At 38.7% G+C, this 14,699-nt stretch overlaps 1 protein-coding gene across 1 annotated transcript; it reads right to left on the reverse strand.

Moving 5' to 3' along the window:
* Window positions 1-2,329: 2,329 nt before the first annotated feature.
* txnl1 (thioredoxin-like 1) lies at window positions 2,330-14,466 on the reverse strand. Its single transcript, XM_006626587.3, has 8 exons — window positions 14,181-14,466; window positions 12,807-12,903; window positions 12,477-12,650; window positions 11,417-11,539; window positions 9,927-9,996; window positions 8,397-8,569; window positions 5,393-5,497; window positions 2,330-2,567 (listed from the first exon to the last, which is right to left on the reverse strand). The coding sequence occupies exons 1-8, from the start codon at window positions 14,276-14,278 to the stop codon at window positions 2,538-2,540; spliced, it is 870 nt and encodes a 289-aa protein (XP_006626650.1). The 5' UTR covers window positions 14,279-14,466; the 3' UTR covers window positions 2,330-2,537.
* Window positions 14,467-14,699: the final 233 nt, after the last annotated feature.

A 14,699-nucleotide genomic window follows, 5' to 3' on the forward strand; every position in this document is an offset into this window, starting at 1 on the left:
TTTAGCTTGATTTCAAGCAGGAAATCGATCTGACGATGTTGTCCTGCCCTTTCCTGATTGGATCCTTGTGTCACTAAGAGGACTGGTCACAGCTGGGAAGTGACAACATTCTGGACTCAATGTGAGACAGCTTGATCCACTTGCACAGAAAACGAAACCTTTGCTGGTGAAACTAAACGCTTTTCACATGCACACTTCAGCATTATAGACAACAGGTTATAATAACTCCTGACCATGATCAAGCTTTGCATCCATCAAAACAAATATATGAAGAATGTGATTGTGTAATTCTAGGAACACACAGATTTTCCTATGTTAGATTTTGTAGCATTGTATTCTCTCAACAAAGCTAATAGGAACCTAATGAACAAGACAGCTCTTCGAGTTTCTAATCTGTCTTATGTTCTTAAGGAGCAGCAGATCACCAGTTTGATAAATCCAGAGTAGGTAGTGTCTGTCATATATCTCAGACTGATAGCGTCATGGAGTAACTCTAAAATGCAAAGGTAAGCTGTGCAGATAAGACTGCCTTCCACTCCACATAACCATTGTGCTGACGGAGCCTTTGCTGGGCCTGATGTAACCTCAACCAACAGCCTTCAGTGATGGGACTGATGTGTGTCCATACAGAGCAAGAGCTCAAGAAGCCCAGAGGCCCTCCATCTGCACTCCAGTTTCCACTCATCGCTTTCCATCACATAAAGCAATGAGATAAAGCACAAATTCCACCACATTTGTTGGTTCCGTCTTTTAATTCTTTGAATCGCTTCTCTGGTATATCCGGGAAAAAAACTCTTTGTACACATGTAATTGTTTTCCTTTTAATCAAATGTGCCCTTTAATGTCAGTGTAATCATGCGAGTACATCATTTCACATTTAGCTTCAACTTAGCCTCAGAGAAAACTAAATTCACAAAATCTTTAAAATAATGGTTTACTATGAATGTGGTTTAAAACAATCATGAAGATTTTAAAAACCGCATGCGCTGAGACTTGACATTTGTGTATTAAAATTGAAGGGGTGAACAAAGCTGTGAGAAAAACAACCGCATAAAGACAGGAATTCCTAACCAAAAGATAAAGTGGGGACACCTTGTTTATATAATGTTTACATAGTAAAATTATGTTTTTTTAGGTTCTCTCTGTGTTCATGTGGGTTTCCTCCCTGAGTCCAAAGATATACTGGTATGTTAATTGGCTTCTAGGAAAATTAGCCCTGGTGTGAGTGTGTGCACATATGTTTCAATGTGTCTACCCTACGATGCACTGACATCCCATCCAGTTTAAATCCTGTCTTGTGCCCGTTGTTTGCTAATCTAATAACCAGTTGTCAGATATATTTGTTTTAGGTCTCAGGTTTTCACCTTGTGTAGTGTTTCATTTCAGTGGAGTATAAAACTGTACAACTGAAAGCCCATGAGGACTCCACACAAAGACAGGAATAGACGTCAAACAGCATTTTTAAGTCCAGCTGTGTGGATCCTGAATTGGGATTCTCCAAGGAGATCCACACATTAGTCTGCTGGACAATCTATATCGGAGGTTCTCAGTCCTGGTCCTGGGGGACCCCTGTGCTGGTTTTTGTTCCAACTGGGCCTTTGATCACCAGTGCTAATTAATTAGCAGGCACCAATCTGCTGGCTGCTTCAGACTTTTTTTTTTTGCACTCAGTTCTTAGTTTCAAAACTACCCTAATTAAAGTGCATTATTTCCAACAACTTCACCACAGAACTGTATTCACTCTTCTCAGCTTGCTAATTAAAAATTGACTGCCTTATCTGACAGCTCTTATGTGGTGATCAATTGATGATGAACAGACACAGGTGGGAATGACACCGAATCACACTCCCGCAGTGTTCTTCCTTGTGCTTAAGTCCAACTGGTTATATTTCAGCTTACACACCTTTACGAGAGTAGTCCTGAAACTCACTAATTAGCACAGTGTACATACCAATTACAGATCTCATGCAGCTTTTAAAGAGCAAAAATCAAAAACCGGCAGACAAGGCAACTCCAGAAGCAGGATTGAGAACCACTGATTCAGGCACCAGGGCTAGTCAGGAATCCAATTTGTACTGTTGGCTTTATGAACAAATAAACTCACTTGAAATCACAGCCCTATCAACATTAATAGTACTCCCCGAATGAGTTTGTGACAGGCTAAGGAAATTATTAATAGAGTATTAGTTGTGTTGCTCCCTCAAAAGTGTAATTCTTGTTCTTCAAGTTCATGAGATTTGTTTCTAACTAGCACATGGGGGGGAGTAATAATTGCTTACCAAAGTGTTACTCAAGCCTGAGACTCAACAAAAACACATTAGCAGCCAACTTGCCTTTGAAAAACAATTGATTTTATTTACAATATCAGCTGGATCACAATAAAAATGTTCAAATGACCTGCCCTAATAGAAGCAGTGAATATACTCTTGGAAAATGGAAGTTAATTTGAAACAGACCTTTCTGTTTCTATTTAAGCTATCCAGGTAATATTGGCAAAGAGGTCCTTGGAGTAAGTGCAGCAATGTGTCTCTTTGTTTTCAGTGACTTTCTCCTTTCTTGCCGACAACCTATACAGAAAACAAAAGCATGTTGAGAATAAGTTCAACCTGATTTCTCCGCCTGAATGCAGAACATTAACATGTAGGATGCACTAGTCTACAAATCTGCTAGGTAAATCTAATTAGCATGTGCAGCCTTATTCATTAATATCTAATTAAACTTCCACCCCCTTGAAATAAAGCTTTCAAAACACTCAATATAGTCCCATATTATCTCATAAGTAAAAAGTACCAGTTGGAGGTTTACTTATCCTGTAAGAAACACCTAAGAAATGGTATAAATAAGAGGGACTTTTGTCAAAAAGGCTAACATAACAATATGAAATTAATGTCTCTTTTTACGCTGCCTGAAGACAAAATTAAGTTTGAAAAAACTAACCACAAGTATCAAATTTAAGTTGTGTCAATAGAATTGAAACTGTGCTTCAACAGAACAACATCAATCCACGTGTAGGGACACACATTGCCATCTGAGATTATATAAATTCGAATTCACACATGTTGTAAGAACATTCGTTTTCATATTAAAACAGAATCCATTTTTTTATTCTAGTCGCATAAATTAAATTATGAGGATTTCTTAATCCCAAAAAAGAAGCATCCAAATAGAAATAACTTCATAAACAGTAACACCACAAAACGTATCATTTTTAAGGGAGTATTTTAAATTACAATTTCAATGCTTGAAACGTATGGGAGAAAGAAGCTAAACATCAGCAAAAACTGCAAAGACAAATAAAACATCAAAATGTTAACTGTATCAGCATTCACTCTGGCCCTAGTCAATACTTGATGAAAGCACCTCTGGCAGCATTTTTCAGATGCTACTTCAGTTGTGAATTGCAGCTTGTGGATAGGTCTCTACCAACCCTGCACACAGCAAGTTTTGCCATTCTTCCCTGTAAACTTGATCAAGCTTGGGAATTATTGATGGATAATTTCTATTTTGTGTTGGATTTAAGTCAGGATTTTGACTGGACCACTCAAGCACGTTCACCTTCCTCTTCTTAAGACACACTAATGTAGCTTTTGCCTTGTGTTCTGAATCATTGGCCTTCTGAAAGGTTAATTTTTCTCCCAGTGACAGGTCTTTAGTAGACTGAAGCAGGGTTTTCTATAAGACTTTATCAATTTCCCTTCCTAATATTCATATTAATTTCTATTAAACACGTTGGTCACAAGTATCATTCACGTTTCCCTGTACGTTACCTTACGTAAAGCACATACAGGGCATGGCTTTGTGTATTTCAGACCACGCATTATTTACACTGTAAGTCTAACACATGCATGCTCAATAGATACAACCTGTGCAGTTCACCAGTCCAGCCGGATATAGCCTCACTTGTGTATACACAGTATGAAGTGCTTATCTTTGTTTTGCTGTTTAACCAGGCTTTAACACATTCCCTATTGATGAGGTGATCTTACTTCAATCCGAGATAAGGCGATTTTTTTCCTGATTTTACACTGTACACTTCCACGTATAAAGTCTTCCTACTGGACTGTTACCAAAGTCAATTTAGCCTCGTCCAGTGGCAAAGCATGTGAAGCAGAAGTAGAAAAGTGGCTGCGCTGAGCAAGCATGCTATAGAAAGGAAGGTGGCGACACAAGAAATGTGAGCGTCTCCCTTTACAAGTTACATTATTTGAGAGGATTAAATCATGTTAATTTATGAATTCATTCAATTTAGCAAAACTAAACCAGATAAACAAATATGAATCGGAAAATGAACGAGATAAATATGCACGTACAGCCTAGGGAATTACACAACATGGGCTGTAGCTTACCAATTTTTACCTGTACAAGTAGTGTCACTTAAGAAACATGGGATAAAAATTAAGAATAGCACCTACATTTTAATTTTGTTGCAGATTAGCAGTACAGAAGAAATGTAAATATCACTTTGGCCACAAGAGGGTGTCAAAACCCTGCTTTTTCAACAGCTGGAGGCAACTAAAGAGGCATTGAGGCCCAGTTCTTGAAGTCTAGAAGGCCTGCTGTCATGCAGACAGTACCAACATGGCTGACTCGAATCCTAGGTGTGACCTCCTGAATCTGCTCCCAGAGAAATTACATCATATATATAATCTTCATCACTATCATCATCAGTGGGGAGGAGAACAGAGTAATAAAGTCAGTTGTTAGATGGGGATTATTCAGAGGCCATGATACGTTAAGGCCAGGGGGAAATTTGGACAGGACACTGGGGTTAAAAGCAGCTTAAAGAACAGCTAACCACATAAATTAAATGAAAAAATGGTGATCACTTACCTGTTCCTCAAATATATATTTAAATTGATTCATATCTAAAATAAAGTAGTACATTGAGGTATGCCTACAGCTTGGGGAAAAGTGTGTGTATACAAGACGAAGATCTTAAGGCAGTATTTTTGGTCAATGGAAAGGGGGAAATTGGACATTACCATGAGCCCTGCCTCAAGTCTGACTTGACAAAGGCTATAAGGACACGGTGGAAATCCATATGAGGATGCAAGGAGAGCTACTGGAATTCAATTCAAGCTGCTCAGGTGTGTTTAAATCTCTCTTTAGTATTAAAAGTGCTTAGAGAGCCAGATTCAGATGCTCAGATAAATGGCTGGCTGTGTGCACAAAAGGAGAGACCCAGTCTGAGTCCACTGATTCCACTACACTGCTTTTACTCTCATCCGGAGAGTCTCAGGTGTGTGCCCAACTAGAGTGGCGATAGGATAAAATCACCTCATCCCAAACTCAAAATCTGGTAAACTGTCCAAGCTACTTTCTCATTAATTTCCAGCAAACAATGACAAAGCTGTGTTTCTCATAACAAACATGCAATCATGCTGTTCCTCACCCGTTTGAAGTCATTCATGTTAGTGGCTTGTACTGGGGTTCCAATAAAAGTTAAATAATTTACTTTCGTTGTTTCTTCATCCCCTTGGTTGGACTTTATAAATAGCTTAAAGGAAAAAAAAGAGTAAGAATTAACAACAAACATGTTTTATGAACACCAATCCTATCAGTGCAGTAAAATTGCTTTAAAAAAAAACTTGTTTAAAATGCTACACCATGAAGTACATGCTTAATAGTGGTGATGAAACCATAATCCTCAAATATTTGTGAAAACTCGAACGCCATAGGTAATGTAATAACATATTTCATTTAACGCGGAACAAATCATGTCTGAACAATATCTGAAACAAAGCAAAAATATTAATGTTATAATGGCACTGAAAACTGTCCAGGTTTCAGATATTATAGATGGCGCTGTGGAAACAGAAGACCATATGAAAATGCGTTCACAGCGCTATTAATGAATCCACTTGTAAATACAGCTTACCCTTTTTAATAAAATATCGTTTATAGTGTATATATCCCATTCAAATGTTTCAATTTCCATGTTACTAAACCATTTCAATCTAACTTCCTTTATGTTCACACTAAGACCATACAAGTCCCTGCTTCAAGGTGCAACATAAAGTAGTGGTCACATGCTTTGCAGGAGATAGTCCTGGAATTGATTATGAATGTGAAGACCAATCAATGGTACAGCTCATCATCACAGCTTGCTTAATGCTACAGAAATCAGCAAAAGCAATAGCCTAATGAGCCACAGCATGGGCATGCCCCTGCTTTACAGTATGCTTAAGACAATTATGTTGATTGCTGCCATATCACTACGTAATGCTTACCGGAACAGAAAGTACTCGCGCATTAAAAATTATTGGGGGCTATAAGTACTTTGTTGTGCACAGCACTCGTGTTGCAATTCAGTGTAAGAAATAAAGCCTTTACAGTTTCCCTGAAATAATACGACTGGGGGAAATCTACAACAAGAAATGCAATGTGATGTAGATGCATTAAGGTTAGGCTTATAGTACTATTTTACCTTAAGGAAGGGTTGATGATAAACCCACCTAAGTGTACTTTCTACATAAATGAACAAAAGCTTGTAGGAAAAATAAGTAACACACTTATGTCAGTTATGCCCCAGCTTGTCTTTTTTTTTGTTTCATAAAAGATGAAAGGGATGCATGCAGCTTTGTTGAAGTATTGAAGTCTCAAACTTTTTTCTGGAGAGTCCAGTATCTTCTGGCTAACATTCAGTCATTCAGTCTTTATGTAACTGCATAATTCTCATATTTCTATACAGACTCAGAGGTGTTTTATTGAGTATTGTACATTTAATATTTTGAATAATGAATTGTAAAAGTCCTTACGAAATATACTTCATACGTCTAAGAAAATAATTAGGTTACTTGTTGAATGGACTACTACAAGTTGGAACAAAAACCAGAAGACACCAAACGTTTGAGGAATTGAATTTGAACTCCCTGGTTTAGATCAGTCTGACAAAATGAAAGTCTTTTCACTATTACACATAGTCAGCCAATGCAAGTTACTTCCCATGTATGTTCATTGATATAGTGAAGTTGTATGATCACTGAGCCCATTAACTTTGGACAGTTAGTTTGTAGGTCATAGAAACCTACTTATAGCTTGTTTACAGAGACTTTTCAACAGAATGTTTTAACACTTATTTCTCCGGCATTACATAAAATGTTTATGTCTTCAGTGCCCTTTAATTAGATTAAAAATGAACCTCTTGTCGCTAAATCGAAGAAAAAAATCAATATACGTGAACTGTCAATATGTGAAGTCACTTAATAAGAGTCTTGGGCAGTTAAGTGTGGCAAGTATGGCTTATATGTATTATATCCCAAACCTATTCTTGACTGGCCTCAGATCTAATGACTGAGAAGGCCTTGACATACAGATAACATCAGTGTCAAGCTCATCAAACCGCTGGGCGACCACACATGCTCTATAGATGTCATCCTGGACAACACCCTTTCCAGCAGGACAGAAGTGCTGCAACATTGAGTGAAGGTGACCACTCAGTGCCATTAAGCAGTGGTCAGCATTAACCCTTCCTAATAAGGGAACGGTTGTACCCAAACCATGCCAGCTACATGTCTTGAAACTCCATTGGTAGAGGCATGGAGAAGGATGATTCATCAGACCACATCTTATTTCTCCATTACTCAGCAGTCCTTTTCCTGTGCCCTCTGAATCACTGGGCGCACAGACATGCACTTCCAGGTGTGATTTGTGCAGTGCAACCGGAATATGGTATTCTGCTCTGTGGAAATCTCGGCAGACCATCATTTGATTAAAGAGGCTGCTCATGTCCTTGGTTGAAATTCGCAGGCAACTGATCTGCAGTTGTTCTCCTGTTTTGCTATCCACTTCAAAGGAAAGCTCATAATCATAATCCTGGGTCATTCTCCATTTGTTGCCCTTGGAGTTCCAAGCTGACATCACTTTAGACAAGGTTGCTTGTGAAACATCACCAAGTTGTGCTTTTCTGATCACTGACACTCCTGCAAAATAACCTAACATTCACCCCTCCTTCAGCGTTACAGAGGTATCTTCTTGTAGCCATAGTTCCAAGCTAACAGACCTGTCCTTCATTTTCATAATAATCCTAAACATGCAGGGACATTATTTGCTTAATTAAGGCATAAGCCATACTTGGTTGTAAGCCCTTGTTTTTAACTCGTTTACCCATGTATTTCCATTTGTTGCCCACGTATAACATATGAATCCTACACTGTGTGGGAGTGTCTATAAATGCAAAATGTATACCTTCCAAACAAATACAAATGTTTGTCTTAAATTTCCTTTACTGAAGAACCTACGTCTCAGAATTTAAAATCTGAATGAAATTATCCTGACAATTTCTGTAAATCAGACCGTTTCATCTAAAAAATTTGGAACAAACATTACAATTATCCTTAACAGCTATACAAAACAGAAATTCCACTAATGAAACGGCCAGTGAATTTTTTACTTACAGTTACGCTGTTAACGTTCTGAAATTTGACGTAACGCAGCGGTATAATGCCCTCTTCCTTCACGTCATCTTCTGTGAGGTCTAGTTTTTGGGTGGCTTCACTTCTTTCAGCATCGTCGAAGTCCATAGAGCGGGGCAGGTTTATGAAGATTTTTACACACTTTGGTGCTTGAGCTGTGTGCACAAGCAGAGGAAAGAACAGTGTGTTTCAAAATGCATCCAAAGGTACACTTCCCCAAGAGAAATTTGACACCTGTGTCTGTTAGCTGCAATAACCTGTCTTTGCCACAAAATTGTGCTCCTGTAGCATATACGTTACACATTTCTTATGGCAAGTGGCAGTGATTTTATTTATTGAATCTGTTTTGTTGCATTGTATAAAAAAATACAATAGGGATTACTGTCCCACATTAAAGGTTTTGAAAGTAATAGAGAACATTTTCTGATTTAAATAGAATACCCATAAGACAGGTATATATGCAGGTAAGCATTTAATGTCATGAATCTTCATTTGGAATTTGTTTTACAAAACATTTCCCCAAACCTGCCTCTTGAACTAAAAGGTGATCACTGCTTTTCCTTAATATGGAGCTGAGGCATGAACAAGGTTCACTTTTCTGTGAATCTACTGCCTGACAAGTCATTTCCCAGTTGACAAATCACACTTTGGATCCCAATACAAACACTGGACATTCCCTTTTAATAACTAACTAGTAAAATCTGGTGCCATTTCATTACAGACTTTTGTGCATTCTGTAGTTTTATCCAAGTCGTTTTGTGTCGTCCCATATTGCTTAACAACACTGATTATAATTCAGCAGGTTATCCCTAGCCAGGTAGAAATGTTATTTACATTCATAGCGCCTTATAAGGCTTTCAAAATCCCTTCTCAGATGAAGGCCATTGTATTATGCCCCTGTGCAGATGTCAATGGTGCAGTACTGCATTCAGTAATACTGTAACAAGGGAAAGTTAAAGCCAATCGCTGGGGATCAGAATGCCACACGATACAGTACTGTATAGTGTATTAACATTGCCATAGTACAATTTTGTACAGTAATGTAACAGCAATAATGGGAACTGTGGTAAATGAGTGCGTATAACAGTTCATTCTGGGTTGCGTGCATTTCAGCCTATGTTAGGTTGCACAGAATATAACCCTTACACACCTCATTGAGTCTCTGTACTGACACATCTATGATGGCACCTATTAATGCACAATGTTCAAAGTGTGCACTCTTCTGCCTTTTTTTAAGCTGCTGCTCACATTGTGCTATAATAGACTGTACCACATCATGCGGTCATTTGTCAAAGATGGCAACATGGTTTGAGACTTTTACTAACCAAAAGCCTGATGGCTCGTGCTTGCTCTGCAGTGGTGAACAACTTTTAAAGCACACAGGGAAACTGTGGAAGGTGCTGTCAGCAAATGACTAATACCTGCCACATTCATAGCCAAGAAAATGCGACAGCATGATATTCAGTAAAAGTCACTTTCTGAATCCTGCTCAATCTCATAAAAAAGCCTTACCAATTTCAGGGCTGTGAAGTTTCATTGAAAACAGTTTGACAGGCTGAGTGAAGGCCATCGTAATCAGTAGCTAGAAGCGAAAAGAAAATACGTTATTTTTTCGGTCAGTGACTTTTTTCTGTGTTGTTTATTTAAACGAAAACTTGTTTTGTTTTGAAAAAATTATGAAGCAGCATATATTTGGGGGATCTGAAATGACGTATTCCACTCTTGCACACTCCACTGTCTACATATTTTCATTATTTTACATTACTTTAATCAGTTCTGATTTGGGAGTATGACCCAAATGGTCATGGATGGCACACTAGCTAATAAAAACCACGTCAGAGAATCTGAAAAATCTATGCATTTCATACTATATCTTAGATGGTCTACAGATATAGTTGTCATATATATAAGGTTACTAAATTCCCTGCTCTGGATCCAAAGCCATAAAAACCACTATGGCAATGTCCTAGCTGGCACAGTGGTATGCATTCAGATACAAACAGGTATCCCGTGGAGTTTCAGGAAGTCATGCATGATGATGAATAAATCATGCTTGTTGTGACCAAACTGCATTGTGTGCTTTTGATTTCATGCCATTTTTACTGCCCAGGTAAAATAGCTCTTTGCATCAAGAAAGGCTGAGATGGTGTGCTTCTAGGAAAGAATTTAAGTGACAAGATCAAACGGTCAGCAACAGCAACGTAATCCTAATATACACAGAAGGAATAAATTGATTGTTTAGGTCTTAGCATGGTAGACGGCATTCTGCAATGCATTACAGTAGGAAACATTATACTAGAGATGTAGTACTACAGCTGCAGATTACAACTGTTGTTCTGACAAGTGATTTCCAATAGTGTGAAAATACATAACTCAAAACATTTCACTTCATTTTTAACATCTCCTATTTCATGAAAGTAGTCCAAGATAAGTTTAGCGAAACAATTGAGTTAAAAACGCATGACAAGTAAGGCTGGAAAACAGCAGTATTTTTTTATATTTCAGTCAGTCAATGTCAAATGTTTTAACATTTTAGTCAACACTGTACATGACAAAAGACATTCTTTCATTAAGTGAAAAATATGTAGCCATTTTAAATCTTTAAAAGGAAAAAAGACTAACTGGTGAGAAACTTGTTTACCGAAGCCTTTCATTCTGCCTGTTAGATATTCATATACAGAATTCAAAGAGAGTAGACTGGTTTTCGGGAACCAAAAGCCTTCTGTACAGGATTCATTAAAAAAAATAATATCACAAAAGTCCACACCTGGTGGTACAGACAAATGAGACAGAACTTATTAGCAGGCGCAGTATAGAAGGTACTTACGAATATGGCATTTCTCACAATAGGCGAGAGGCTACTCTTGCATTTCTCCTCTTGAGATGTGATCTCACAGGCGACTTGCATTCTCCCACAATGCCCACAGGAAATCCACCCCATGGCAGACCCATGTCCACAGCACACAACATTATGACGTGAACCGCATGAGCTACTGACTCACCTGGTCATCACAGTCCGACTCCAAGAAAGAGGGGTCTTTCTGTAAGCAGTTCTCAAAGCCATTCTCATCACTTTCATTGAGGCATTCACACCCAGATTTGTTAACGAAGGGCATGAGGTCCATCTGTAATGCCAGACAAAAGATATGGACTTTTGGAGGTAAGAGACTACTTTTTCCACATACAGCATCTGGGCAGAATATTAGTACATTTACTAATACTGACACAGACATTCCTTCGCTCATGCTACTGGTAGGAATGCACTCAGCCTCCCAAAACATTTTCTGTCACTGGATTTAATATTAAACGAACATCCACCCATCTTGTCTATATTCTGTCAAAAGCTTGCCATTAGGCATAAGCCTTTCCTTTCAATTGTCAATTTTTAAATATGCAAGAGAACAGCTCTTCTACCTCGAACAGCTTTCGCTCAAATCTGTCACAATCAATACCTGCAGTAATCTCACAAACATGTTTTCATCAAAGAAAATGTTGGGGACATGAAGTCTGGATGGGAAGGGCCACAGATCCCATCACTCTATTTGAGGAAATGGAATAAAAAATAATATGGAGCAGGCCTATCAAACATCAAATGCCTATTTCCACATCTGCCTCATAATCAATGCTGTGCTTATAACTGGTGCTTGTGGTAGTACTGTCAACACAGGAACCACTAAAATGTACCCAGTTAACACACAGCTTCTATGTGTAAAATAAGAGTAGGAGGTTAAGCTTTGGGTTAAAGGTAGTGTAAGAGAACTGATAGGCACTTATACCCCGCTGCACTGTAGTGGCACAGACAACACCCTCCAAAAGCAAAACTGTCAGTTATAAAGGCCGGGGTATGTGATAAATCATTGTTTATCGCCCAGTAAAGAACAACTTTATTTTTCCTGAAAACTGAACCCAAGAACCGGTAACGATGGATCCTGCGCAATCCCTCCGCCCACCAGCTAGAAAAATAATTTTGACAAAAGAACCCCACTGGCAGACATTTTGTCAGAAGCCGAGTCATCGGAGCAAACTTCTTAGCGGCCCCCTCATGGCAATCTTTATACTTACGTATCCTTTGGGAATATCGGAATCCTCGTTGCTTCCAGGGTCATTTTCTAGATGCTGTTTTATCTTCTCCTCTAGCCCTGAGGCATCCGCCCCCTGGTACTGATCAACCTTCACTTTGTTTCGGAAGAACAGAAACGTAGGCGTCGCCGATATATTATTTGCAGCAGCAGTGGCCTGAATGAAGAGCGGGAAGCACATATAAGCTTGTGTGACACACACACATAGAAGTAGCACTGCAACTATGCACGCAGAGGTGGTCCGACTACATGTTAGTGGAGTTACAGTGCAGTTTTCCAGGTGATTATCTTACAATGTTCCAGCCCAACTCACCTGGCACACATGCACGTCCACCTCCAGGAACATAGCCTGTGGGTATTTATTGCTCAGCATATTAAAAGCAGGAGCTATTCTTACACAGGGCCGGCAGCTGAAAGAAAGGCAAAAAAAAATGTCAGTAAGCATCACTGAGAGCAGCGCTGAGATTCTAAGAAGTAGAGGCTTGCTGACGCTAAGGATCATCCCAAAACGTTTTTCAGTTACAAATGACTTAATGAAACTAAAAAGAAGCTGAATCCATGAAGCAGAAAGAATCCATGAAGCATTTACTAGGACAAATACTGAAGCATCATCAACATTCAAGTAGGGAGCTGCGTCAGCATGCGTAGGCTGCAAAGGAACAAGTAAAGATTTATTCCATGCTGAAAAGAAAAAAATACGTTACGGCTGTAGTCTTCTTCATACCCGAAACGTTGTTTCTCTTTTCTTCTCTTTTCAGCATGAAATAAAGCTTTACTTGTTCCTTTATAATCAACATTCTGCAACAAAGTAACAACTGAATTCGGAATTGGGACCGTTTTCATTAAAACCAGTCAGGTGTTTACAGAATAGATTACTTTGTATTTTAACGTTTTATCTATTGGATAATCCAAAACGCTGGTGTGTATAACTTTGTAAAGATGCTGCTTATCGATTTGATTAAAGTCACATTATATCTGAAGATTTACCAAATGAGCTTGAAAAAAACTGAGACGTTTCTAGTTAGCTATTAAGTAGTTCATCAATTATTAACATGAATGAAACACGTTACGTAAAACTACAAATTACTGGAACCAATTTCATCCAAGATTCACTCAACTAGAGTCTGCGAGAGACTGGCTAAATGTTATACGATTCCATGTTCGCGCGGTGTCAAAATATTAGTGTCGAAATATTGGGGGGGGGAATGAAATCCTGAATTAGAAACAACAACTTCTAATGCAATGAAACAAAGCGATAGATACTTGTTAATGCAAATACCAAAGCACAGACTTACACCACGACCGTAACACGATCACCAAAAGAAACAGTTTCACTTTTAAATTCAAGGGTAGCAGCTCGCTACATCCGAGATTCAAATTACTTCTTAACGTTTGATCACGACTTCGGTAACAGCCCCGTTTTTATTAATTGAATTCTTACTGACGTACTTGCTACCCCACTTCAATGTAGCTTTGTATTACCAATACTTTGAGAACACGAAATACTCTTTTAACTTCAATGATCAGAGAAATATACTATTTTTATTTTATTGCTATTAAATATTCACGCGTGTGCATTCATTTTATTTTATTGTTTTCCAATCATGTTAATGGAATTACTTTCTTCGCTAAGAAAACAATGCCCCGGCTCTCGCAATGAAGCCTGGGACTAGATTTCCGCCCTTACCCAGCCATAGTGAACTTGACTACGGCGAGTCTGGAGCCGGCGCTTGTAAGTTCAGGCTGGAATTCAGAATCATTCCCGATTACCTTCACCCCGACCATTTTACGTAACACGCAACAGACCGCTCACAAAGCAAAGTTCCCAGAGTAATGTGTTAAAAAAATTATACTTTTCCACAGAACGAAGCTAAATAAGCCTGACCCTAAGCAAAATAAAACAATATCATAAAGTCACTTATCATGCATCAAACACTTCTCGGCAAATCGCCTGCTTGACGGCAACAATGCCACTAACCAATCGGATCCTTCCGATTCAAAAGGGGTGGGATTATCGCCCTTAGTAACGGGGCAACTGCCCTGGTGACTCTGGGAAATGATTCGCGTAAAAGACTGCAGATAGTCGCAAAACTGCCGAAAAGTCTTCAGCAAGCGTGTTGTCTGGAGTAAAAGGAACTTTCTGTTTCTGCAGAGTCACGAGTGTCTTTTTGTGACATGGAAAGGCGATGCGGTATCCAGAGGTTAA

Source organism: Lepisosteus oculatus, chromosome 3 (genome assembly GCF_040954835.1).
Source record: "Lepisosteus oculatus isolate fLepOcu1 chromosome 3, fLepOcu1.hap2, whole genome shotgun sequence".
Classification (NCBI taxonomy): Eukaryota; Metazoa; Chordata; class Actinopteri; order Semionotiformes; family Lepisosteidae; genus Lepisosteus; species Lepisosteus oculatus.

What these genes read in the sequence shown, in the direction of transcription:
- txnl1 (XM_006626587.3), bottom strand. Translation starts at nt 14,278, where the DNA reads ATGGTCGGGGTGAAGGTAATCGGGAATGATTCTGAATTCCAGCCTGAA. An exon ending in ACTTCACAGCCCTGAAATTG is followed by an intron (nt 8,570 to 9,926) that starts GTAAGGCTTTTT and finishes TTGTGCACACAG; the next exon opens with CTCAAGCACCAAAGTGTGTA. An exon ending in AGAACGTTAACAGCGTAACT is followed by an intron (nt 5,498 to 8,396) that starts GTAAGTAAAAAA and finishes TTTTCCTTTAAG; the next exon opens with CTATTTATAAAGTCCAACCA.